Genomic DNA, 25715 nt, shown 5'->3' with positions numbered 1-25715 from the left:
ACAAGAGCTGCCTACTCGCGTGATATTCTCAACAAGGAGATACATTCGTTTACTTACATGTGAAGGTATATGCCAGACCACTTCGGGCTTCGGTGGCACATAAGGCACGAGTGTGCCATGGCATCCGATGTCGACGCGCGATCGCATGCCAAACCTAAACGAAACTACTACGCATCCAAAAAACAGATTCGAAACCGAAATTCGCGTCATCCTTTATTGCATGAATGCGTACTACATCGTGATTTACATAAGTCAAGGACTTAGCAATCACTTTTGTAAACTTAATATTAACGTACCACCTTCATAAAGTCATCAGGTACGCGTTTTAGATAACTAAGCATAAGGTGACCTGTACTTGTTCTCAGCCCTTTCAATAGTAATTGCGCTGGCCACATTGACCAGTAGCAACAGGCATAGAGTTAGTAGAACAACTCTAGAGGAAAAGCTGGGCCGGAAAAGTGGGAACCTCTAGGGCGCCGCCCTGTTGCTACTGGTCAATGTGGCCAGCGCAATTACTATTGAAAGAGCTGAGAACAAGTACAGGTCACCTTATGCTTTGTCACCTAAAAACGCATACCTGATGGCTTTATGAAGGTGGTACGTTAATATTAAGTTTACAGAAAGTGATCGCTAAGTCCGTGACTTATGTAAATCACGATGTACGCATTCATGCAATTAAGGATGACGCGAATTTCGGTTTCGAATCTGTTTTTTGGATGCGTAGTAGTTTCGTTTGACATGCGATCGCGCGTCGACATCGGACGCTATGACACACTCGTGCCTTATGTGCCACCGAAGCCCCGAAGTGGTCTGGCATATACCTTCACATGTAAGTAAACGAATGTATCTCCTTGTTGAGAATATCACGCGAGTAGGCAGCTCTTGTGGTACATCACAATCGTTCGAGAAGCGTCACAGTAGAGCATTTTTCTGCATGCGGAGCGGTGTTTTTATTTGCAGGTTTCCCTTCAGTAGGAAATTGCTGGACAGGCGGACCAGCGCACCGGAATTGTATTGGCGAAGCCACAAGCAACTCAAAGAATCTGTTTAATTGTTGCACTTTGAACAATCATGCTTCTACAAAGGCCACAGCAGAAAAACAGCCTGATGACCGAGTATTTCTGTGCCACGAAGTAATCAAGAGGCGAGTGCCTAATGCGGACGAAATAGAGTGCATGGAGAACGACAGAAAGCTGAGCTAGTTCGTAAGGATTCATTATGCAAACCAGAGGTGAGGCGTGCAGACAGAACACAAGAGTAGAGAAGTGGGCGGCGCGCGTGTTGTTTGCTTGTAAATACTCTACTCTTGTTTCCTGTCTGCACGCCTCACCTCTGTTCTGCATAACGAGTGCATCAACCCACATATTAATAGCTTAGGCGTTTTATTAACTATGGAATATTTTCAACACTTCCTTGCATGCCATTTCATGTCACAAATTTGTGCAGCGAATCTATTTGCATGATCGACTCCGGGCCTGTGGGACCGTTCACTTGCACTTGATGCTGAGTCTTTTACATGCATCCATAAACTGCAGATATGCACATCAGATCCCTGCGAGCACTTTCAAAATTCAATTATTTTCGACAACAGGCACATATGCAATACTGACATAATCTGGAATACCACTAAGCAGCTGGGACACATTTTTGTTGACCATACTCGCAGGTAAAATAAGTACATCATGTGGACAGCTCCAGCTCATTTTCCTTAAGTCAGTGTGTACAAGGGTTATGCAAAAATAATTTTTTTCTCGCGCACCGATTATTTTGCTGTATAAGCAAGAGAACCCACCACGTTAGTGTAACGTATCTTGTGCATCACACTAATATGTGCTTTCATTTACCAAGTGAGATGAGTTACTTTTATGGCTCATTCAGTCATATCACACTGCAAGCTGCATTCATCAATCTTCAATGGGATTTTGCAAATGTTTAATGAAACATGTTTCCCTTTTATGCAGATATGCAATGGCAAGCCCTTCCGTGTGTTCCAAAGGTAAAATTTAAGCTCTAAATTAAAGAAGACATTTCTAGTCAGAAACAAGCAAAAATAGTGAATTCAGAGTATCAGAAGCCCAAGGTACAGAAATTATGAGAAGTGTCGAATGATTTTAAGGAAAGAGTCGTAATTAAAAATGCAAGACCCTTTAGTGGAGGTCAAGCAAGTCAATATAGGTAGAATACTCTGCAAAATTATGCGAGTGAGGGGATGTCAAACAATGGGTCAGGAAATGCATTGTTTTTCTGCAAAACAAAAGCTGATTGCCATTACATAAGTCACTTTAGCATCATGATAAATTCAGAAATAAACCAAAAAACAAGACACGCAAAAATAAACAAAACATTTAATGATATTTCAGCAGAACTTTTTGTTGGGCTAGTTGGTGCATATTACTGAAGTACTATAGCGCCAAACAGACGACACAAGAAGAGACACGGACATAAGCGCTCGTCCGTGTCTCTTCTTCTTGTGTCGTCTGTTTGGCGCTATAGTACTTCAGCCATTTAATGATGCTCTCTCCACACTGGGATAAATAAAAACAAACACATCACATCTAATGTGGACATATCAGATGCCTTGTGAAACACTAAAGGAACAATTCAGTTTCGAGCTATGGCACTTGCCGCATAGATGTGGGGGGGCCTTGCACCAATAGTGATAGTTACCACTGCATTTAGAAATTGAAAGCATTCGTGCAGACAAGGATGATTCTTTATATTTTTGGCTACCACTTCAAATGCCTCCACCAAGTGTTACAATGCTGCATGCAGCCATACTAAGGATCTCGCAACAACACCTGCAGGTAAAAAGCAGCAGTCAAAGTGCTGGTGTGTTCTGGACACTATGTTTGAAAACTTTTAGGCAAGAAGAGTGCAAGAAGCAGACATGACTGCATTTATTTCCATAATTCCCCATTTAAATGGCCTTTTCTTTTTGCTTAGACAATGCCTACGCCTAGCCACAGCAGCTCCCTCATACAGACTCCACAAACCAAGAGGCCGTGGAGGCAAATGCAGGTAAGAGACAATAAGCAATAGCACTGGTATCGACATTCATCTAATTTCTTTTTATTTCATTTAGGCAGCCAGCACACCTCGAACAGCCACCTTGACTGCGGGTGTGTCACCCTAGTCGCCAAGGAAACATTTGAGGGAAAGTGACAGGCAATGTGAACAGCCACTTCTCCATGTAAACAATACTCTTTCTCTCAGATGACTCCTACGCCTCACCACGCCAGCACACTTCTGCACAAAGATGCCGCAGAGGCACGTGCAGGTCAGAGGCAAGAAGCAGTGGCACTGGTGTCGACATTTACCCAATTTCTTTTTCTTACACTGAGGCAGCCAGCACACCTCGAACAGCCACCTTGACTGCGGGTGTGTTAGTTGATTCCTGTTGTACATATGCTCATAATAAACTTCAGTAAACTTGAACTTCATAATAAACTTGAAGGCAAATGGGACATTGATGCATTGTATTTTTGAACATTTATTGTACACATACAATATATGTTATACTTTGCAGTGCTACAGAGCGTATTTTGAAGCTTCCCCCTATATTTTGCACCTTTAATTACGTATGTGTTGTGTGGCCCTCAATGCAGTTCATGTTGTAGCAGCTGCTTTGTCTGTGTATCACACATTGGCTTAAGCTCGTGATATCCACATACTTCTCTCACATATACAAAATAAAGTTCTATGTAGTCCTCAGTGTTACAACAAAAAATGAAAGTAAACAATCCGATCGTGGAATTATGTTTATTACAGTGATTCCTACGACAGTTACTGACAAGTTGACAACTTGAACTGGTCAATCGGTCCATACCTGCCTCTATTTTTCAAAAATAAAGGAGGCTATGATCCGTCATGGCAAGGAATTGTATGTATACATAAAAAAAGGGGGTATGTGTGTGTTTATAGTGGGGGCATAGGATTAGGGCGGTACGAAAAAATGTACCAACACCGTCCTTCCCTAGACCCATTCCGTTGAGGTACCGTAACAAAACGTATTATGCATAAAGTTCATACAACCAACTCTGATATTACTACAGACGCCAGGCGACGCGAGCTACATTTGTCATGATGCATTCGCGACTGCACCGGATGCCCTCCACATTATTCTCGTTAATCGTGCTCACTGCGCCGAGGCAAAAGAAAGACAATGGGCGCAGGTGCCTTTAAAGTATCTCGACCTTGCGAGGCACGGCTGCGCGTGCCTGGGGAGCTGTCTGTGCGAACACTCCCTGGCACACACCTGCCTCGGCGGCCCCAACCTACGTACCGTTCTGCTTCGAGCTTTGAACCCCCCACTGTCCCTCGTGTGCCCTGGAGTTCCTGCGCCGCCTGCTCTACTATCATCTCAGGTGCTCTCCTGAGACTTCCGTTTGTCGGTTACATGTGCCCTACAGCTGGATCATTACTTATAATAATCAAAAACCCGATCTATCGTCACGACGATAGATCGCGAAAGCGGCTTTTGCAACATACCGCGCCCGTGCGAAGATAATTACGGAACGCCAACGAGGAATCTGACCACAGCTTCGAGCTCGTAACGTCGTCGAGTGACACTCCTGCAACAGGCGTGACCGCTGAAAACCGCATAAGTGCCAGGTGTACGGCCAACATGGACCACACCCACACCATCCCGCAACATAGAATAAAGAACCGACTTATAAAGCCCACACACACGGCTGCACGCACACATCACAACATCACAAGCGAGACATCATGCTGCTACGCTGCTACTGTTGCCGGATTAAAACTGACTACTGTCACCAAGTCTAGCAAGCGTCTCAGGAGCTGGCAACCTCGGCGCGTAGCAACATGGCGGCGCTCTTGAGGTTCCCGATTTTAATGCATGGGCCCTATGGGTAGCTTGTCCTCTAGAGTCAGTATAGTAACTCTATGGCAACAGGGCGGCGCCCTAGAGGTTCCCACTTTTCCGGCCCAGCTTTTCCTCTAGAGTTGTTCTTCTAACTCTATGCTCTCCTCCGTGAACTGCTCAAAGCGAGCGCGAACCTTGTCGTCTGTCCTCCAACTTTAGCAGCCCGCTGATACTTTTTACGCAACATGTCGTCGCACACACAATAACAAGTTCTCATAGTTAAACAAAACATGTTCTCGCGCAATAATAAAACTAAAACAGCTTTTCACGTGCTGTTGTAGTAGAAAATGAATCATTGTGACAGACGGAACGGTACTTGCCAAGCGCGTCTTCAAGGTGGGCCGGCGTTGGGCGTGGCGTACCCGGTGGTTCGAACGGGTGCGTTCGGCGAGGCGTTGGCGCGACCGGTGGCTGCTGGGGCCAGCTCGGCTGAAGCGAGTTGACACTGACGGCCGCCAGGGGCGCTGCTGCGCCTTTTCCTATAGGGTGCCTCGATGCCTGCCCGCCGCGCCGCCGTTCAGGGTGGTGACAGCCCCGCGGCGCCGCCATATTGGTTTGAAGAAGCGCCTCGCGCGCCCGCCGAGCTATCGTTGCAGAGGGCAGGATTCTCACCAATCGCATCGGAAGCTGAAAATTTCTGGCATGTGTGGAATTATGCTTTCGGGCTGAAATACAGAGCTCATATTCTGTTGTAAAAAAGCACAGTAGTCATGTTGGCAGAGCGCTGCGGTGTTACAAGGAGAGGCGATTGGCGAGTCGGAATGTTAATTGAGTTTTCACTGTCGCAATATTATTTCGTTTGAACGGTGGAAAATTTTTTGACAAAACCGTTTGAGAAATTACACAACGCTTATCTGTTCACGTGTTGGTAGGCTCCCTCGAAACTTTGAAGCACATGTTTCGTTTGCTGCGTTTAACAGCAGTTCACGGCCTTATATCACAGAGTCCCAGCCGTAACACAGACGCAACACTAATTTTAAAGATGTTCTTGTGCACGCCAAACTACAGAAAAAGAAGAAGTTAAGAACCAATCCCTGTGGTCGCCCCAGGTGCTCTACATGCAAACACATTCAATCCACTACTACAGTAAAAAGTACAGCGTCGAATTACACACACAAGGTAACTTCGGCTTTCACCTGCACATCAAGCAATGTAGTCTACTGTCTAGAATGCGCCGCTTGTAGCAAACAATACATAGGTGAGACCGGACAACAAATCAATACAAGACTCAATGGTCACCGCGCGGACACAAAACACAATTTACCCAAAGCAGTAGCCAGCCACTTTAATGAACATGGACATATGTTTGACAAAGCAAGGCTCTATATACTACAAACAAATTTCCGTTCCCCTCGCGAAAGGAAGTACACGGAATCATACCTCATACACAAGTTTAATTGCCTACACCCGACAGGAATTAATTTGGCACGCGGCAACTTAGAATCTTTAAAAGCTGTAACTTAAATCTGAAACTCTCATATCATCAACCAATACACAAAACACATTAGGCCACCAGCCAACTTTAATTCTTAACCTCACCTACTCTTTCATTTCGGAGGAAAAAAGGGGAGGGAGGAGGGAAAAGAAAAAAAAGAAAAAAATTTCCTGCCTACTACTCAATTTAATGTACTCTTTCAGGATTTTACTTCTATACCAAGTGTACGATCCCCTCCTTCCATGTACACGTGCCCGTGCCCGCCTCTGCACGCGTCACCCTCCTGTTTGCTATACCGATTTCGCCCCCCCCTTCCCCCTGCCCCCCTTTTTTAGTCCTTTTTTTTTTGAAACCCCCTCGACAACACATTCCGAAGTCAATATGCCTTTTTCGGCGCCTCAACCCAGAGTATCGCCTTCTGGATGCCGCCGTAACGACACCTACGTTAAGCGCGTGGGGCAGTGCCCCTTGAAAGACCATGCCGCTGCCTTTCAGTCTCCCCACACATTGCACCGCAGACTCCTCGTCGCCACCTTAACTATTTCAAAATTACTCGACCTATTGCTTGACCGGCCGTTCTAATGCCTCAAAAACATGCCGCCAACGACTCCCCCTGAATTACTCCTAACCTTTCGCATCCCCAACACGCTCCCAAGCCCCCGTATTGCTTAAAGATTTCATTTTTCTCTTTCTTTTTCTTTCACCCCCCCCCCCTTTGTTGTGTCTTGGTACGGCCCTGGCTCCCCGCTCCTTTTTTTTCTTTTTCCCCTTTTTTCTGCTTCTATTTCTTTTCTTTCCTCTCCGCGTGCCCACTCTCACGCTCTTGTCCCTTCGTCTTGAGAATGAGGCTCACAGACGTCGGACGACAGCGCCTGTTCCCTCTTGTAATCTCTCTCTTTAAAACCAGCCGCCAGCGACAACACCCGCACGTGACGTCACTGCACTAACCCTTTAAAACTAACACGCCGAGGATGACGAGGCCGCCTTTGACGAAGATAGGTCCACCTATCGAAACGTTGGCCAGCCTGTCTGAGGTACTTCAACCCTGTTTAAAAAATTTTATACCACAGCGTGCCATTCCATCTGCCAGCCCCTTTCTTGTTTTTGGACGATAAGAATACTGTTACACTGCAAGAGCGTGTGCGAAAATGTTTTCAATGTCGGTTGCTCACGAGAGCACGAAAATGCCGCCTCACCAACTCGTCGACCGCACGGGAGACACGAGCAGCGGGCAGCAACGTCGAACCAATATGGCGGCGCGTCTGCCGAACGGCGGCGCGGAGCGGTACAAAGGCTGTCACCACCCTGAACGGCGGCGCGGCGGGCAGGCATCGAGGCATCGAGGCACCCTATTTTCCTAGCCTCCGGCGCGCGCGTTGGCAGCACATGGCAATGCGGTGTGTGATTTAGCTCGCTTCGCGCGCGCGCTGTCACGCAGTTAATTTTACTTTGGCGTTCGTATCTTGCTGTTAAGTAGGGATAGCAGTGAGCAGGAACTATGTAGCATCAGTGTCAGGGAATTTAACGAAGTTATGGCGAAAAGAAGAACTGATTCCCACTGTTTTGCGCCAGGCTGCCGCACCGGCAGCAGCAAAAGCTTCTTTCTCATGTGGTACATTGCGGGGAGAGAACGCTGATGCCGGCGAAGCAAGCGGCTAAGCAAGAGCTCGGCAGCAACGTCGTGCGTGGTCGCGCGTAGATGTCAGCTGCAGTTGTGAGCAAGCAGACGCTATCGCGCGTGATGTTGATAATTGATGTAGCTTTTCTTGCCAAAAGGATGTATAGGTATGAACAGCGTGCATTTGTCAACTTAAAAACAATGTACTAGCTCTAACATTGATAAATTAAATAAGAATGGCTAGCCATAATGAAATTAAAGATAAACTTTTCTCAAAGCCAAAGACGACCGTTTCCGCCGTCGCTGGGCCGCTGGTCTGTCAGCCCTGTGCTACGCGCAGCGAAGCGCGCACGCGTGCGCGTATCGTGTGGCTGGACGCCCTTCCCTTCATCACCCGCGTACGCGCACGCAGACGCGTACGCTTACGTGTACGCGTAGCGAGACGCGTATTCCGGGCTGCGTGTGGTTGGGCTTTTAAAGCATCGTTGTTTGCCGCACCAAGAGACGACGAGTTGCGAGGGAAGTGGGAGCGGAACATGCGAAGGGACGACAAGAGCCTCACGGAACTATCAGCAGTGTGTGAGCACCATTTTGAAGCCCACCTCATATTGCGCGACTACGTTCACGTAATCGACGGCGTTGAAGTGCGTATACCCAGAGGCAAGCCGTCGTTAGCTCCCGGTGCCATTCCGACGCTGCTGCCTGGGTGTCCAGCCTACCTCTCTGTTAAAACCCCTAAACAGAGGACTGAAAGGAAAAGATCTGCTTGTCAAACAATTCCACCACGAAGCAAGAAGCCGTGTCAGGACGTGAACAGCGCTGACAACGAACATCAAGAGCCGGGAGAGCTGGCTGCTACAGAATCCTCGCCTTTCTCGTTTCAGGCGCTCCGTGGACTCGCTCCTTCGACGAGCTGGTGCCGCTTCGAGGACGAACGTTTCGGGTTAATTTTTGCGACATCTTCTTTGAAAATGCAAGCAAGGCTTGTGATTACGCATGAGCGAGCTGTGGTTTTCAAGCCTGTCGGAGGCAAAGTTTGTGCTGACATTTATTACCAAGGAGTGATGTGCACAGAAAAAACAGTTGCCTCTGTTGGCGACGCTGCAACTGTACTGCAGGATGCCGAAGCAACTTGTGTTTGCAAGGGAGCAATGACGGATGATGAATATAGGCAGGTGTTACCGAACTTGACGGTGAAACTTCAGGCAGCAACATGCAGCAACGGACTCTGCGTCTTCAGCATAAAGTCGTCTACTCGTCTGCATTTTTTCACGAAGAGCATTAATCGAGCCAGCGACAGCAAGCGGCAGGCGTCAAAGCACCTTAAATTGAGTAGGTGCTGAACAAGGCAATGGCAGGGAAGTTGTGGATTTTTGCAAACAAGATTTTTTTCTGATCATTTCTGCACTGAAGTCAGTTGTAAATAAAAGCTTCATATGGTGTTCATGTGTACATAGCTGTGACATCAATTTTATAATTATTACTACATCAAAAACAACACCAAAACTCACATCATAGCGGTAAATCGATCATATTTACAAGACCATTGACTTCTCTGAGCCATATATGAGCTCAAAATGCCGCATAAAATTTAGCTTAAACGGTTTACTTCTGAAAGTGTGTGGACAATAAATGGCTGTGAGTACACACACTAAATGGCATTGCTTTCGGGTCTTGATCTTCAAACCACAGCAATGGTCGCGCAAATAATTTACTCTGTATGTCATGCTGACCGCTTGTCATTCTGCGATGGTGTTTTGCGCCAAAAAATCACTCTGCAATTCGGAGTTTAGCAGACGACGCGACAGTAGGAATGTTGTATCCTTGCTTAGGTACGTGGTTTTCGGACGCGTTTCAATAATTAACAAGCCTAGTCACTGTAACTGACAGGCGGAGAACAGCAAGAAGTAATAAATGAGCGATTCTTATTAGTAAATGAGATGAAAAACGCAAGATGACAGACGACCTTTTCAAAACTACGCGAATTCCTGTGCCTATGAAAAGTTGCGGTGGCGCCATCTCATGGCGTCAGTTAGAAAACGGCTCGCCTGCGCCTCGCCGCTCGCGCCACTAGAGAGTATTCTAGTTCACTATAGTTCGGCGTACCCGGTGGTTCTAACGGGTGCGTTGCGACGAGACGTTCACCCAAATAGCCAACTTATTACTGATTTGGCTTGGCTCCCGTTGGATTTTTAAAAGGCGGCGGTAGTGCGCTTTGGACATTTCTTGAATTTCTTGTGAGCGTCTGTGCAACAAGGTGTAACCTTTCTCTATGGTGAAACCTGTACGAGGTGTTTCTGCGTTGTATGTTCGATTTAAGTGGTCTTCGCTGCCGTGGTTAGTTTGTTTGGCTGGTTAGTACATGTGCAAACGGTCTTTTGTGATGTTCTGGAGTTGTGGAAGGTCGTCGCCCCTATTGCAAGTACTTGCGTTGTCGCGACATCATTCGAACACTATACGATCAGAGCAGAAACAAATGCTGTAACCTACCCCGGTTATTGTGTAGGCGTCAGCTCTCGAAGTATTGGTCAATGCACGGTGGGAGCCCGTTTTATCTGCGGATGCGTGCTTGCACCAACTCTGACGAAACTCTGATCATTCGGAACCTATGAAAGCAGTGCTGTGTTGTTTTTGTTCCCTGCTTAGTTCGCCTGTTTACATACTCGCCTGAATGTGTGCTATTGTGGTTTTTAAGTTTTCCCCCGTGGGTCTGTACCAGATACCTCGCATTCAGCTGCTTGTCACCTGTGGTCGCTTATAACTTTGCTGCAGAATTTTGTCCTTAAGTCGAATAAACTTTGGAAGGAAATCGTGAAGCTTTACTCCCGGAAAGCGCTTGTACGTCCATAGAATTTACAGTTCAAATGCAACACATATCCTCATTTAAATTTTAGAAGAATTTATAGTTTCCGTAAATTGAAATTGCAGATAAACAGAATTCAATAAATTGAAGATTTCTATATGCACACCAAATAAGTTCTGCAAAGTAAAACGGTTTGTTACATTAAAGTTCAATATATGGAGGTCTAATTGTACAAAATTGATTGATATTGACACGTGTACTTGTCTTTATCGGATGACAAGTTTTGCCGCCGAACAAATGTTATCGCACAGCGCGGGACGCGCCTGCATGTATCCGAAGTCTCTGGAAAGTTATCGATGCTTCTATCCGCTGTCTGTTGTCGCCGAACGTTCTGTTATCTGATTTCATCGCTTGACACGAATGGTGTCGAACTTTGTAGAAGGCATGCGGGTCCAACGATTAGTCTGGAACATTCGATGACTACTGTATAAAAGCCGACGCACATCACCCGCTGATCAGATTTTCGACGATCGCCGACTGTGTTCGCCGCTATCGTTGTGCTTTAAGTGTAGCCTGTTTTGTGGGCACAGGTTCGCCCAATAAAAGCTAGTTTTGTCTTTCACAGTGCTGCTACTGTGTTCTCTCTTCACCGTCACTACCACGTGACATCTGGTGGAGGTGCTAGTGCGTTCATGTACCGAACGCCCCCGCAAAGCCGCGATCCAAGCCCGAAGCCCGAGGACCAAACTAGCATCGCCGAAGACCAGCGTGCTAGCCGCAGACTGCAAGGACTGCCCCCAGAGCACGGACTTCTACCTGAGTCGACAAAGAAGATCCTGGTCAAAACAACTCCAATGGCTGCCCCAGCGTCCCCCGTTATCCTACACCAACCTCGGGACCCACCGACCTTCCATGGAGCAGCGACTGAAGACCCAGAATCCTGGCTGGAGACCTACGAACGAATCGCGACTTTTAACAACTGGGACTCCGACGACAAGCTGCGGCATGTGTACTTTGCCTTAGAAGATGCCGCCAGAACGTGGTTTGAGAACAGGGAGTCGACCTTGACGACATGGGACCTCTTCCGTACCGGCTTCCTGCGCACCTTTACGAGCATCGTGCGCAAGGAAAGGGCCGAAGCCATGCTCGACGCCCGAGTGCAGCTACCTAACGAGAATGTTGCCATCTTCACGGAAGAAATGAAACGTCTGTTCCGCCATGCCGACCCGGATATGCCCGAGGAGAAGAAAGTCCGCCTTCTCATGCGTGGTGTGAAGGAAGAACTTTTCGGCGCAATGATACGAAGCCCACCGAAGACCGTAGAAGAGTTCCTTCGAGAGGCCGCCAGCATCGAGAAGACACTCGAAATGCGGAACCGGCAATTCAACCGCCGTACAAGCTCTACCCACTACGGAGGAATTCAATCACTGGCCGCCGACGACCTACGCGAGACTATCCGAGCTGTCGTGCGGGAGGAGCTACAAAAGCTGTTCCCATCATCACAGCCTCAAGTGGCTTCGATTGCCGACGCCGTGCGTGAGGAACTCCAACAACAACTTGGAGTAGCCCCTGAATCGCCGCAGCGTGAGCCGCAAGCGATGACCTACGCCGCCGTCGCACGCCGTCAAGGACCCCCTCCGCGACCGCGCCAGGGCCCTGTCACGCCACAGTTTCGTCGTCCGCCGCCGCCGCCGCCAGCACGACCACCCGTCGCCCAGCGCACCTACGCGAGGAAGACGGACATCTGGCGTGCTCCTGACCACCGCCCGCTCTGCTACCACTGCGGAGAAGCGGGTCACGTCTACCGACGATGTCCGTACCGGGAGATGGGACTGCGAGGTTTCGCCGTTAACGCGCCGCGGCCACAGATTGGCGAACGACCTCGCGATATCGCCGACTACCTCGCCGCCACTCAATGGAGCCCTCGACGACCTTCCCGTTCGCCGTCACCAGGGCGCTACCTGTCGCCGCAGCGCCGACCATACACTGGCCCAGCCCGGGGCCGGTCAGCGAGCCCATATCCGGAAAACTAAAAGCAGCAACCGATGGAGGTGCGGTTGCTGTTCGTCGAACTGACGAAGATCCTCCGCCGCCGACGAAGACGACGACGAAACGATCTCGACGACATAACAACGACACGCCGCCGTCCCGACGAAGTCAGGAAGGCAAGACTACACCGACGAACGACGACTTGACGACGCGATGTTCCAACTTCAGTTCAACACGACGCAGCCGTGATCCGACGCCACGACCTAACTGCAATGCGAGACAAAGAACCACCGACCTCGACGTGCTTCTCGACGGCCACGCAGTCACTGCCTTAGTCGACACAGGGGCTGATTACTCCGTCATGAGTGGACACATCGCCGCCCAGTTGAAGAAAGTTAAGACTACGTGGGAAGGCCCTCAAATTCGAACCGCTGGAGGACACCTCATCACGCCGTCTGGAGTCTGCACGGCAAGAATTACCATTCATGACCGGACTTACCCTGCCACCTTCGTTATCCTCCAACAGTGTTCTCGAGACGTCATTCTCGGTATGGACTTCCTGAACCAACACGGCGCAGTCATCGACCTGAAGTCGAAGTCAATAACGCTGTCGGAAGATAAAGCGATACCGCCAGAGAGCCCTCGTAGTCACCACGCCTTGAGTGTGCTCGAAGACCAAGTGAGCATCCCGCCCCGCTCCAGCATTGTTATTTCGGTCGGCACCGAAATACCCGCTGACGTAGAAGGTGTCATCGAAGGCGACCAACGTCTCCTGCTAGACCGTGAAATTTGCGTCTCAAGAGGGATCGCTCGACTGCATGGAGGGAAAACTGAAGTGTTGCTGACAAACTTCAGCCTGGAGTTCAAGCACATCAACAAGGGCACGACGATCGCGTACATCGAGGAAATTCTGGAAACCGGTAATGCGTTTGTCCTCTCGGATTCCGTCGCATCTACCCCGACGACCATGGTTCCCGAACCAGACTACGACATTAATCCAAGTCTCCCAGTGATTAAGCAACAGCAGCTCAGAAGTCTGCTTCGACGATACAAAGACTGCTTTTCGACGTCATCGAGGATTCGACAAACCCCAGTCGCAAAGCATCGCATAATAACCGAAGAGTGCGCTCGACCACTCCGCCAGAGCCCTTACCGAGTTTCGACGCGAGAACGCGAAGCTATAAGACACCAAGTCGACGAAATGCTGCGCGACGACATCATCCAGCCGTCGAAAAGCCCGTGGGCGTCTCCAGTTGTTTTAGTGAAGAAAAAGGACGGAACCCTACGTTTCTGCGTCGATTATCGTCGATTGAACAAAATCACGAAGAAAGACGTATACCCCCTCCCACGGATAGACGACGCATTGGATCGGCTCTGCAATGCTAAATACTTCTCATCGATGGACCTCAAGTCTGGCTACTGGCAAATAGAAGTCGACGAAAGGGATCGCGAAAAGACCGCCTTCATCACGCCAGACGGCCTCTACGAGTTCAAAGTTATGCCATTCGGACTGTGCTCGGCGCCTGCAACGTTCCAGCGCGTCATGGACACAGTATTAGCAGGACTGAAGTGGCAGACCTGTCTCGTTTACTTGGATGACGTCGTCGTCTTCGCCGGAAATTTCGACGATCACCTTAGGCGGCTAGCCACAGTACTAGAGGCCATCAAGTCATCAGGGCTCACTCTGAAGCCAGAAAAATGCCGCTTCGCTTACGACGAGCTTCTGTTCCTAGGCCACGTCGTCAGTAAATCCGGAGTACGCCCCGACCCGCAGAAAACAGCTGCCATCGCAAAGTTCCCGCAGCCCACCGACAAGAAGGCAGTGCGTAGATTCCTTGGCATGTGTGCCTACTACAGGCGCTTTGTCAAGGACTTTTCACGCATCGCCGAGCCGTTGACACGTCTAACTAAATGTGATGTTGAGTTCAAGTGGGAAACGCCGCAGGCCGACGCATTTGAAGAACTCAAACGACGCATGCAGTCGCCGCCGGTACTTGCGCACTTCGACGAATACGCCGATACAGAAATCCATACTGACGCCAGTAGCCTAGGCCTCGGTGCCGTTCTAGTCCAGAGGAAAAACGGAGTCGAACAGGTGATATCTTACGCTAGCCGGTCGCTGTCAAAAGCGGAAGGCAACTATTCTACGACCGAAAAGGAATGCCTCGCCATCGTTTGGGCTACAGCTAAATTTCGCCCTTATCTTTATGGCAGGCCATTCAAAGTCGTCAGTGACCATCACGCTTTGTGTTGGCTAGCGAGTATAAAGGATCCTTCAGGACGACTGGCGCGGTGGAGCCTCAGACTACAAGAATACGACATCACTGTAACCTACAAGTCCGGACGAAAACACTCCGATGCCGATTGCCTATCGCGCGCCCCCATTGACCCGCCGCCGCAAGATGACGAAGATGACGATGCCTTCCTTGGCATGATAAGCGCGGAAGACTTCGCTGAACAGCAACGGGCAGACCCGGAGCTAAAAGGCCTAGTGGAATATTTGGAAGGGCACACCGACGTTGTCCCCAGGGCATTTAAACGCGGGCTATCTTCCTTCACGCTTCAAAACAGTCTCCTCGTGAAGAAGAACTTTTCACCAGTCCGCGCCAACTACCTTCTTGTTGTCCCGTCAGGACTTCGTCCAGAAGTATTGCACGCCCTACATGACGATCCGACCGCTGGACACCTCGGTTTTTCCCGGACACTGTCGAGGATACAACAAAAGTATTATTGGCCGCGCCTGACCGCCGACGTCGCCCATTATGTCAGAACATGCCGAGACTGTCAGCGACGTAAGACACCGCCGACAAGGCCAGCCGGATTACTACAGCCAATCGAGCCTCCTTGCCGACCATTCCAGCAGATCGGGATGGACTTGCTGGGGCCCTTTCCGACGTCAACAACCGGAAATAAGTGGATCGTCGTGGCGACAGACTACCTCACCCGCTTCGCTGAAACTAAAGCACTGCCGAAAGGTAGCGCAGCCGAAGTGGCGAAATTTTTTGTCGAAAACATCCTGCTTCGACATGGCGCCCCAGAAGTCCTCATCACCGACAGAGGGACGGCCTTTACAGCGGAGCTCACCCAAGCCATTCTGAAATACAGTCAGACAAGGCACAGGAGGACCACGGCCTACCACCCGCAGACGAATGGTCTTACGGAGCGGCTGAATAAGACCCTCGCCGACATGCTAGCGATGTACGTCGACGTCGAACACAAGACCTGGGATGCCGTCCTGCCGTACGTGACCTTTGCTTACAACACGGCGGTGCAAGAAACAACACAGATCACGCCGTTTAAGCTGGTTTACGGCAGGAACCCGACGACGACGCTCGACGCCATGCTGCCCCACGTCACTGACGAAGAGAATGTTGACGTCGCTAGCTACCTCCAGCGCGCCGAAGAAGCCCGACAGCTCGCCCGCCTACGGATCAAGAACCAACAGAGGACCGACAGCCGACACTACAACCTCCGACGACGCTTTGTTGAGTACCAGCCCGGCGACCGTGTTTGGGTTTGGACACCGATACGCCGACGAGGACTCAGTGAGAAACTACTCCGACGCTATTTCGGACCCTACAAGGTCATCCGACGTATTGGCGCTCTGGACTATGAGGTCGTGCCAGACGGCATTTCGCATTCACAGCGGCGCCGCGCACGATCTGAAGTGGTCCACGTGGTGCGCCTTAAACCCTTTTACGGACGCTGACGAAATTCTTTAATTTTTGTTGTTGTTTTCTTTGCTACGGGTGTTTTTATTTCGTTTGTTTGCAGCATCGGGTCGATGCTTTTTGAGAGGGGGGTATTGACACGTGTACTTGTCTTTATCGGACGACAAGTTTTGCCGCCGAACAAATGTTATCGCACAGCGCGGGACGCGCCTGCATGTATCCGAAGTCTCTGGAAAGTTATCGATGCTTCTATCCGCTGTCTGTTGTCGCCGAACGTTCTGTTATCTGATTTCATCGCTTGACACGAATGGTGTCGAACTTTGTAGAAGGCATGCGGGTCCAACGATTAGTCTGGAACATTCGATGACTACTGTATAAAAGCCGACGCACTTCACCCGCTGATCAGATTTTCGACGATCGCCGACTGTGTTCGCCGCTATCGTTGTGCTTTAAGTGTAGCCTGTTTTGTGGGCACAGGTTCGCCCAATAAAAGCTAGTTTTGTCTTTCACAGTGCTGCTACTGTGTTCTCTCTTCACCGTCACTACCACGTGACAATATAGGGGTTGATTGGATACAGGGTGTGCATATTCACACGCCTGGTTCCGTAGTCGGTCGTTACGTGCCGCTCTACTTGGGCAATAAACCAAGCAACAATGTTAATGTTTTCGAACTGTTCATATATCGGGAGCACACCAAGAAGGTGATCTAAAATCTCCAGGCATATGGTGACTTTCTGTTCCAAAAGAAAAAAAAGTAATTGTAATAATGTGTACAGTGGCATAGCAGAGTAAACAAACAAAAAAGCTGTCTTTTTAAGACAATGCTACATTTTTTTTTCCTAATTACAGCAGCTGTGCAAGGTGTTCTAGACCAGTTACGATATTTGAAAATTCAGTGTAATGGGCCAGTCTGTTTCCCTTAGTGTTATAATGGCCTCATATTCTTGCAAAGTTAATCATATGACTCCTGTATCCTTACTACATTGAACTCCTGAAATGTTTTATCCCGGCCACTGCTCCTCATCCACCATGCTGCTTCTGCTTGATAGTTCTCAAGGCAATTATATTTCCCTCCTCTCCCTATTATTCAGGCAGAGAAACAGATCCACATGGCCATCACAAACTAATTTTCACTTGCACATGTTCTTACGTTCAAAACATTGCAGTTGAGCTGGAAGCTAGAATCAAGCTAGAAGCTAAAGGGAAGCTAGAATTCGCACTAGTGAAATGTGAAGGTTGTTAGCAAAAGTGCCCACAGTGTGTGAGGCCACAGTTTATGCGAAGATACAAGTTTTGAGAAAAATTGTACAAATTTTGCAGTTGATATTGTTGTTTTATTAATGCTGCTCTTGCTTTAGTTATCCTTTTTTTTTAGTCACCATATGTGTTAAATGTCACAGCATTTGATATTATAGCATTGACATATATCAGTGGGGTGGGGGGTCCTCATCTGGATAGTTCATTTCTAATGCATACACTTTGCATGGCTTGTTCGCGTTGCCAACACCTACTGTATTACTTTGCTATTAAAACCTTCACAATTGTTTTTCACACATAAATAAAACAAGCAGTCTAAAAATGTTCCTTTGTCTCATGCAATATAGCGCTCCTCTCAACTAAAGCTGTATGTTCTCGAGACACAAGTTAACAGCTACATGTTAGCTGCAAAACCTCTTAAATTTGCAACAATATTGAATATATTGAGACAAAAAAGCTATCTTGGTGAACATAATGCTGCAGATGCTGACCAGCACATGAGTAGTGCTTCTTTTATTACAAACATTTAATCACATTGCAGAGAGTGTGTACCACTTAAATCACAATCATTTTATTGAGATATTTTTGTGTCATTTGCATGTGGCAGAAGCAGGAAATAGTAAGCTGACTCTGCCTTAAAGCAAACATATGCATGAGAGAGCGCTTAAAGCATTACTTGTTCAAACTGAGGCTTTGGTGTCTAGATTTCACGACGAAGAGAGTAAAATGTGAGGTCACTTACCCTGTATTCTGAAACCATCTATGACTGGAAGCTTCATTCCACTGAGATGAGCGCAGTGCCACCCCTTGACTGAAGACGACGCTGTGTTTCACAGTAATTGACATGAAGTTTAATTAAAGCTAAGCAACCGCCTGTGTCAAGGAGTGGGGCTGCTGTGCATTTGAATCCAGGTGGAGGGTTGAGTGGAGAATACAGAAGTTAGTCATCTTTACCTATCCTTGAGCCTCTTAAGAGATTTCCTACAACATTTAAGCTCAGCCTTTCTGTTTTCTTACAGCATGGTTATTACAGGTGGTACAAAACATTCCATTGTACAGTTTCTATAATTCTTTGGGAAAACATACATCACCTCACTAAACAGGAATAGGCTCAATAGGTTCACTGGTATCATCTATAGTGTTTCCATCCAAGACCTATTGCTATTACAAAGCATTGCAGACATTCAGTGACGTAGCCAGAAATTCATTTCAGGGAAGGATTCTCCACTGGCCACTACCACTCCCCCATCACCTCTCTCTCTAGCACTATATAAATGTGTGGAGAGTTTTACATCACACCAAGACAAACTCCTAGCACTCCCCGGACAGGAATGCTTTAGCAATGAGGATGCACATTTTTACATTGCCAAAACTTTGCTTAACTTCTGACAAAAGTTTTTCATTGCTAAGACTACGCCTAAAATTATGCTATCATCCTTGTGCTGTTTTTAAAAATGACTAATTAAAAATAACATTTTGTTTACAAATTGATGTATTTATATAATGTATATTATGACCTTGTTGGTACATTACTTAGGAAAGTGAACTGTGCTAAACACATGACAGCGCTTAGTCTTGTGTCTTCTTGTTTGCAGCCCAGACTTGTTGCAGCCCAAGTAACAGTGAAGGTCAGCGTTATTTTCTTACCAGATTTGCTAGTGAGTGGTTCAGCCATGGCTGTGTATGGAAGAGAGCGGGCACTATTTTGCAAGTCGCCTATTACTTAATTGCAGGCATTATGGGCATGCTTCCCTGACACCTGCCTATTCTAAAGACTGCAAAGCAGCAAGCACGTCACATGCTATGACAGGGTAGGTGAATCTCAGCTAAGGCAACTGGCCACAGCTATCTGGTGTTGAGCGATCGAGCAGTGATGAGACAATCCCCCTATGTTCCATAATTTTTCACTTCATTCTTGATGCCCTTAATGCGTGTCACCACCCTAGCCCCCTTACTGTATCATCCTCCCCACTCCCTGGAGCTCTCTGAAACTCTTTTCAGCTAATCACTGTCCCACTTTTCAACATTCACGGGGTTGTTGAATGACACAGCATTCTATAACATTCCTATATTTATGTTTCTGTGTGGACATCGAAGCCATTCACCTAGCTCCCATAGTTTGTTGTGGCGGCTTCTTAGCTTCCCTGGTCCAGCACCCCGTCCTTGATATAGATTGCCGCGCGCAAATCAGCATACTGTAGGCCTTTCTTTCTTGTCCCGTTTTCTCTCCATTTTTTCATTCTTAGCAGTGTGTACAAACTAGCCTGAGAGCAAGCTCTTCTGAATTTTATTAGCATAATGAAAGTTAGAGTCAATGGAAAGTAAAAGAAGAAAGAAGAAGGTGGGGGGAGTGTTTTTAATGAGTTTTCTAAACGAGCAAGTTGATATAAGTAAGTTGTATAATAGCAAGCACCAAGTATGAAAGAATAAAAAACACATTTGCACTTCTTGTCTGACGAAATTTACTGTGCTTTTACAGAAATGAAAATCATTGAAAAGGAAGTAAGTGTTTACGTTGAGATACGAGCACGTAATCTGTAAGCCTCGTAAGCTTATGTCAAGTAAAACAACATGAAATCCTGAGAGACCGAGCTTCTTAAGTACACGTGTTATAATAGGAACACCAACCTTCTTCAGTATGATAAAAGCACTGTAGATCAAGGTTCTCCACGTAGTGGAAACATTGTTAAATCTGTTAAGATGTGAATGTGGGCAAGTTGGTAACAAAGTTCTAACTTGCTAAAGCACATTACTCTCCTCATCGAACTAATGGCTATATTTTCTTGTACATGTGTCTTGATCACATTCAGCACAACATTATGCATTTTTAGCTTTCTTTAATACATTCTGTAGCCCCTCAATGGATTCAAGAGGCTAGAAACCTATGTTGAACTACAAAGTGCTTGCCATTAAAAAAGACAAGAAGTCAGTTCCTGTGTTAGAAATATTTATTAGTTAGAGAAAGGCTAACATTTAGTATGAACATTAGCCATGTCTTGAAGTTTTCATCCTACTCATTTTACAGTTGAAGCTAGCTTGCTTCTCAGGTTACTTGTGCTTAGAATTAAAGCACAACAAACAGATGAATGGCTTGCCGGGGCGTTATTCACAGAAAGTGGTCACTTTTCTCACTCTCACCATAGTGTTTGGGCTACTGCTGGTACTGTTGGCCGCATAGCAGCCAGTGCAGAGCCACTGAGTGTCGTGTGCCGATGTGCCAGTTTTTCTTAGCATGTGGACACTTCTCCCACGAGTTTCTTCGATGTTGTCTTGACGAGGGCCGAACAGTGAATGAGCCAGTTCATCTTGAAATTTTATAATTGGCATAGAGTTTCCTTCAAGCATGCCACGAATGTTCCACGCATTTATGATGACACATCCAACAAGCAGCTCAACAGCTACCTTTCTGTACTACTTGAGTCCTTTTCTAAGGAAGTTGTGGTATAATGTCATTTGGTCACTATAGTCGACGCCCTTTTTTGCTGCATTCTAATCGAGACCGGCCTGATGTTTCATGATTGGTGCACCGTCCCTTGTTTTCTTCCCACTGTCCACCAAAGTTGCTTCATATTTGGCGACAGATGTGAGTATCAGAACAGGCCTCTTGTCCATCCACTTCAGTGCCTTCACTCCATTTTTGGACTGAAGTTCGGTAACACTGCCATTTGCAACCTTTACTTCAGTGAGATCTTTTGGCAGCCCTTTCCTCACTGAGCGAACTGTGCCACGAATGAAAGTGTCTTCCTTTAGAAGGCGAAAAGTGAGTGGCAAGCTCATGTAGAAGTTGTCTACGGACAGCGGGCACACAACTTCCTTGTAATTTTGCAGGAGTTTCAAGCATACATCTTTGGCATGTCCGATGCCAATTGTTCAGTCACACTTTCCGGCACATACATCAACACCTGTAACCGTCTTTGGTACATGCCTTGAACAGCCTGACTCTGTAAGAACGAAAGTCTGCCACGCCATGGCACTATTGTTTCATCTATCACAACCTCCTTTCCTGGCTCAAGCGCAGTGGCAAAAATTTTGGTTCAATTTCTCTACCAGAGGATGGATCTTAAAGACATGATCCTGCAACTCTGCAACCAGTTAATTGTCCGCAAAATGCCGGAACCTCAAAAGTAGGGAAAAGGCTGTCACGGCTCATATTTTGACGAATGAGTTCAACACCATACAGGTTACTTTTTGCCCAGTAGTGACTCGGATAGGAAGATGGACGAGAGTAATACAAATTGGTATTCCAACAAATGCTTTCGTTTGTTGGAGATTGGTTTCCATCCAATTTTCCACTTTGATTTAGATTTGGGAGTAGGAAGACGGAGGAGACCAATACAAATCAGTATTCGAATAAATGCTTTAATTTCTTTGGCATTGGTTTCCGTCCAATTTTTCAAGCGTGATTTAGATTTAGGAGTAGTTGACTTCAACACTTGTGTGAACCTGTTTGTTTCATTGACCATCATTTTCCAAATGTCATCCGTATGTAATGCCCGCATTGGGCCTTTAGGGTATTGAAATAAATAAAATAAATAAATAAATAATAAACAGTGAACATAAAGATGGGGCATAACGGCTAGATGTCAACTGAATGATAGTGGGCGGCCTAGAGTACGTGTGGTGTCACACTAGGCGAAGTGGTTGTTGCCGGTGTCCATTTCTCTAGAGATGGGCTGAGAGAAATGAGAGCATTGTATCCTGAATCATTCACCTCAGAATCATCAGTCAGGTCTGACTCTCCATTCGACATGCTGGCTGAGGTCTGTGATGGTTCGTAAACACTATCTTTGTCACTGATTTCAGTGTCCACTGCTGAACATCTGACACTGAAGCACTTGACTCATCCGCTGGTGATCGCGAAGTTGCTGGTGCATTCTTCTGGCCCAAAACTAAGTTTATTTGTTTCCTCTGCATTGTGCTTCTTTTTTTTTTCATCCGTAAGGGGCATGAGGATCTATCTATTAGACACGCTGAAAAGTTTGGGAGTAGCAAGAAAAATGCAGGTACTTATTCCAATGGCACGTATTTCAAAGACTGCTGCGAAAGTTTGCAAGAAACCCAACTGAGAAATGCGCCGCCACTCCACTCTCCGAAAAAAACATGCCACCCCATGTCCAATGCAATAAAGATATATATTAGTTGCAATTTCAAACCTCAGATGGCAACACAAGAGCGAGAATTCTTGCGTGTGGGTCACTGGTGGGTCACGCCACACACAGCATAAAAACGTTTTCGTTGAGTGCATCGTGGATTGCCAGTGGGTCATAGCATTTAACATCAGACAAGTAGTCTACTGGCTATCTATAATCTCACACAACAAAAATCGTACCTCTGAGTTAAAGTGTCATAATGTTATCGCAGCAGCAAGCAGATGAATGCCCGTAACTTTGCTGCTGCATAGGAGCACAGGCTGTGCTGTGATGGCACTCAGAGTGACACGTGACTTAGATTCAAGGCAGCATCAGTTATTTGTTGAATCTGTTGCTGCAGTGAACTAATTAAAGTTTAGAGAAATAATGAAAAATACAACCCGAATGTCTGGGTGCTTTTGTTTTACTTCGCACTGTAGCAAGAGAGATGAATTTCCGTTTCGTCTCCTTTTCCCGACGTTTGCACGCGCGCAGAGAACGAAACTATACGTCATTGTCTACTGTGTTCCAGCATTGCGATCATGAATGCTCTTTTATCCTCTCGCGTTTGCCTCAGTGCTGGGGCACTGACTTATACCGCTAATCACATGTTCTCGTGTAGAGCGCGCATTATCGTCCGCTACAGGAAACGAGACAAGCGCAACACCTCGCGCGACACCGTCTCCGGAAGTGTGCCGGTGACGGTGAAAAAAAGAAGACGGCAGGGTATACCCGCCGCGACCCCTCGGCTCCGCTATGGGAGAACGCAGTGAAGGACATTTGCTTACACAGGCGAAACGGGGAATGTCGAGAGAGTGTTTATATAGGCGGCGACGCTCGCCTCCTGAAATCATGCGTTCGCGGCACTTCAATCATTCTCTATCTGCTGTTAATGAACCAATTTGAAAAATGCTTGCGGTAGAACACTTCTTAGAGGGCACGTAACAATTAACTTTCAGTGTATAACCAAAATTTGTTATGTAGCCTGTGAGGGGCCCTTTAAAACAAACTCGGTAAAAATCGGGTGTACTGTGGGATGTTGTTACAGCTGCGTCGAGCTTCACAGCCCTCTACACAAGCATTGCTGTGAAGCCTGTGGCAGAAATAGAGTTTTATTAAATCAAAGGACTGCATAGAGCGCGCTCTCGTGTTGTGCTACGTGAATCAAATCATTCGTTTCCTGCCTGCACAAACGTTTGCATCTCGAGTGGATTTCAAGCACACCGTATAATAACGTGCAGTTCCGTCGTGCTTCGCAGCACTATACACAAGCACTGCCGTAAAGCTAGTGGCAAAAGTACGATGTCATGAAACCAGATCAGTGCATATACCTCGCTATTTTGGTGCGCTGTGTGAATGGAAACATTGCTTGCCTGCCTGCACAAACGTTTGCATCTCGAGTTAATATCAAACAAATCACATAATATGTGCAGTTTCGTCGAGCGCTTCACCGCACTGCATGCAAGCATTGCCGTAAAGCCCGTAGTATAAATAGGGTTTCATGAAGTCAAATTAATGCGCAAACCTCGCACTTGTGGTGTACAAGGTAAACAAAGAATTCGTTGCCATGTCTCCGCAGTAGTTGTTCACGTTGATTTGTGTGAGCATATTGGTTCATGTGCCCCATCTACCTCTGTGATGAGAAAATAAACAAGAATATCAGCTGCTATGTGTCGATGCATATGCTTTTTATTACAAGGTGTAGGAGCAGTACATCTGGGTGCATGAGTAAACCACTCATGGAAATAGTACGTTCCTTGAACATTGTAGCTATTTAATAGCCTAGGAAGCGCGCTATATTGGAAGTTGCAATTTTTTTTCTGGTCGCAAAATTCAATAACTCGATGCTGTTTCTAAAAGCAAAAAATTATAAATTTCGCAATGATACGTATGCTGCGTCAGTAAGTTAAGTAGGCAGCACATAATTAGGCTAAACCAGAGGAATATCCGCAGGTAGGGATTTATACAAATGTACAAAGTATTTAAAAAAAATGTTTTCTCAAATGTTTTCAGTGTGGAGTAAGGAGTTGCATGTGCGTCCAGCGCTGATTTCCAGCGCTTAATTTTTGTTGAACCTTGATGTAACAAAGACGTAACACTCAGCACTCTATTTTGTTACATCAATTTTTTTTTTTTTACAATGGAACACTGCATTCTACTATACGTGCCGCTCATGCGCCCCAAAATTTTGGCCCCTCTAATGAAGTCACTGTTCTCTAAGTTTCGCCCAAAACTTAGATATGGCTACTTCCAACACTCATGAAACCAGCAGCCACGTCGGCTTGCCGCCTTTACACCGGCCGCAAATTACTTTTAAAAAATGTGGCACGCGCGGGCCGTGTATATGCACTCTGCTGCGCGCGGACAGCCATATGCACGGGCACGGCCGGGCAAGAGACGTCGCGCGCTCTCTGACCCTAGCGCGCACTTGATCACGGGACGTGGACAGCGCGCATAAAGCTGCCATCCTTCTCGGCTCACAATCGCACCCTTTCATTCGCAATTAACCCCAGCATGTGGGATGCAACGGAGCACTATAATTTTTGTCACACTTGGACTTTAAACCAAACATCAGGGCGATGGCGAAAATTCGCTTAGGGTGTCCAAAAATTGCTATCGCAATAATACACTATGGAGAAAGGTATTATGTAAATTATCTGTGGATGGGTCGAAACCCCCTAATTTCCCAAACACGCACCCATCCACTGGCACGCTGCACACATGGATCCCGCGCGGCACGCTGCATCATTAAGGCGTATCGTTCTTCTCTAGCTCTATGATCATTTATGCAGTAGTCACTTGGCGAGAAGCTTAATTTCCAACCTATGCGCAAGTGTCGTAGCTGAATTTCGAAAGTACACGGACCATATATATGTTGGCAAAATAATCGGAACTCACTATTTAGACTCGCCAAAATTATAATTAGCT

General features: G+C 47.0%; 1 protein-coding gene and 1 long non-coding RNA gene across 2 annotated transcripts in view; both read left to right on the top strand.

The window, feature by feature from the left end:
- LOC139050420 (uncharacterized) overlaps positions 1–25715 on the top strand; it is a 516820-nt gene that overhangs the window by 480557 nt on the left and 10548 nt on the right. The window contains exon 3 of the mRNA XM_070526794.1: positions 19254–19286. Coding sequence (XP_070382895.1) covers positions 19254–19286 — 33 coding nt within the window. The remainder of the gene's footprint in view (positions 1–19253; positions 19287–25715) is intronic.
- LOC139057254 (uncharacterized) lies at positions 745–3464 on the top strand. The gene is made up of 4 exons (XR_011512657.1): positions 745–829; positions 1962–1996; positions 2944–3018; positions 3083–3464. It is a non-coding gene; the product is annotated as an uncharacterized lncRNA (long non-coding RNA).

The sequence above is a fragment of the Dermacentor albipictus genome, chromosome 1, assembly GCF_038994185.2.
Source record: "Dermacentor albipictus isolate Rhodes 1998 colony chromosome 1, USDA_Dalb.pri_finalv2, whole genome shotgun sequence".
NCBI classification, from domain to species: domain Eukaryota; kingdom Metazoa; phylum Arthropoda; class Arachnida; order Ixodida; family Ixodidae; genus Dermacentor; species Dermacentor albipictus.
Note: the sequence above shows the minus strand (reverse complement) of the source record. Positions and strands in the feature narration are given on the sequence as shown.